General features: G+C 28.7%; 1 protein-coding gene across 1 annotated transcript in view; it reads left to right on the top strand.

The window, feature by feature from the left end:
• The window catches only part of LOC106460236 (inositol 1,4,5-trisphosphate receptor type 1-like), a 109,320-nt gene that overhangs the window by 56,304 nt on the left and 50,554 nt on the right, over positions 1-2,462 (top strand). The window contains exon 29 of the mRNA XM_022386900.1: positions 333-533. Within this exon, the coding sequence (XP_022242608.1) occupies positions 333-533 (201 nt within the window). The remainder of the gene's footprint in view (positions 1-332; positions 534-2,462) is intronic.

Raw genomic sequence — 2,462 nt, forward strand, 5'->3', positions numbered from 1 at the left:
ACCCTCTCACCTTGTGGCTTAACAGTAATGTCCTGTTTGGTTCTTAATATGCTTGTTTTGTTCTCAGTTATTTGGTCATCAAAGCTTATGTCTGAGTTAATAACATTTAAAATTATCATCACCAACTTTTAACAGGAAGTATAATGTGTGATTTTTTTATTTTTTTATTTACTACTTTTAGAGAAAAATGTCATAGTAAATACAAAATTTTCAATCATATGTTTTTATTTATGAAATCAAAGATCAAAACCACTGTAATGATTATTTAATGTACTTCTTAACCTGATAAGTGACAAGTATTTTAATTACTGAATAAATTATCTTTGTTTTAGCTTCTGGAAGCTCAAACAATTCGAAGTATCTTTCAAGACAATATAAGTTTGTGCAACGAGATCAATGAACACGTTGTGCAACACTTTGTACACTGTATTGAAACTCATGGTCGTCATGTCCAGTATTTGAAATTTCTTCAAACAATCGTCAAAGCCGAAGGCCAGTTTATTCGGAAGTGTCAGGACATGGTGATGCAAGAGGTGAGAATCTGAACGTATCATTGTTATCTCAAAGACACTTTTGTTTAATAGAATACTTTCTTTTTAAATATTAACTTAATTTTTTTTTGTTACAGTGAGTTGCAATTAGATTATTGCACACTTTGACAAAATGGGCTACTGAACGAAAAGTTTGTGTGCTATTATTTATTGATATTGCTAAAGAGAGAACTCATCTTTTAAGGTCATAATAATGCTTCCTTGGGTAACTCTTAAAAATTAAAACTATTTATATTAATACTCGCTCATTAACTTATTAGTTAATTTTTGTTTTGTTTGCTGTAATATAGGTTTGTCCCATATATTGTTTTGTTTGCTGTAATATAGGTTTGTCCCAGATATTGTTTTGGTTAATGTTAAGGGCTGTATTTTAATACACATAGTTCATATAGCTAATTAAAACTTTGAAGAAAGAGCAAGATAGTTCAAGAAAATTGTGTAGTCCAGAAAAAGATATAAACTTGCTTATCCTGGGATTGGGAAGCTTTCATGTGAGTTTTAAGTAGTACCAGTTGTTCAAAAATATTTAGCTATGAATATTTTTTATAGTTTTTACATCATACAACACCTGTCTTTTAGTTAATTAGTTATCAATAGAATCAGTGCTCATACACTTTTATTTTATTGACCATTTGGAGAGTATCTACGTTAGTGATGTTTTTGAAAATTTAACCATTTAACTGTTGGTTTTAGTTTATTTTAATAACTCATAAACATCACCTAATCTGAAACACAGATATTTTAAATATATGACATGATATGTATTTCACCTTCTGAAACATAAGTGTGATTTGTTTTGGTCAGATTATGATTTACAATACATTCCAAATCACGAAGTAACAGAACTGTATGCTATGCCATTGTACATGCTTTGCATAATGGCTGAGATGATTGTCAGTGTTGATACTTATATTGCAAGTAGGCCTAAAAACGTCTACACTATGCCACTTTGTTGAAAGAAATGATGCAATGAAAAATCATTAAAGTATTAAAACTAATATAAATAAATAATATTTATCTAATTTTCTTTTTTAGAGTCTATGTATGATAATATATCTAACATCACCAACTTCAAAAATTCACTGTTTTTAAGTTAATTTAACTAAATATAAGCTTCGAGTTGCTGTAAATCTATGGATTTCTGGTAAGTTTCTTCTGTGCAAGCGGAAAATTTAATGGTTTCCACCATCTGAATGAAAAATTTTAATGGAAGGCCAAAAAATCAATAATTACAGTTAGAATTTAATTTTGTTTAAATTATTTCATCCAAAACAAATGTTAATAAATCTTGCATCAAAAGAAAATTTTAAGTCTCAGCATCTCTGTTAGAATTTTATTTTGGAAGACATTTGTGGGAATACATCACAAGTAATTCCAGGTAAGACCTGGAATGTTCAGTCTGGAAATGGTTAAATGAAAGTTTCTGTGTGCAAACTTGATATGGTTCTTTCAATCATGTAGAGTAAAAGCTGACATGAAAGTAATAGAATATAACATCAATTGTATTACAAATGTTAGAAATGTAATGCAATTATAGATACTCAAATTGGGATGTCTAGAAGAAATTGTCATTTTAAAATGTTTACTCTTATAGGATCTAGTAGCATAGCTCACATTAACTACAAAATGTTCACAAGGAAAATGATGTGAATTGATGTCATGCTTGTAGTGCATTTGTCGTTGTTATATTAAACAGACTACAACCATTCTTGCCAAGCACTAATCATTTGTTATAATGAGCATGCCATGGTCAACTGAATTACAACTGATTGTATTTTACATGTAGCATATGTTTTAATTTTGAATATGGGTGTTCTTTAGTCATTATCATTCCTTCTATTTAAATTATACATTTAAGCTAACTTATATTTAGGGTATTTGTATTTGTTTTTTTTTAATTGGTCTTGTTAC

The sequence above is a fragment of the Limulus polyphemus genome, unplaced genomic scaffold, assembly GCF_000517525.1.
Source record: "Limulus polyphemus unplaced genomic scaffold, Limulus_polyphemus-2.1.2 Scaffold732, whole genome shotgun sequence".
In the NCBI taxonomy this organism is placed as follows: domain Eukaryota; kingdom Metazoa; phylum Arthropoda; class Merostomata; order Xiphosura; family Limulidae; genus Limulus; species Limulus polyphemus.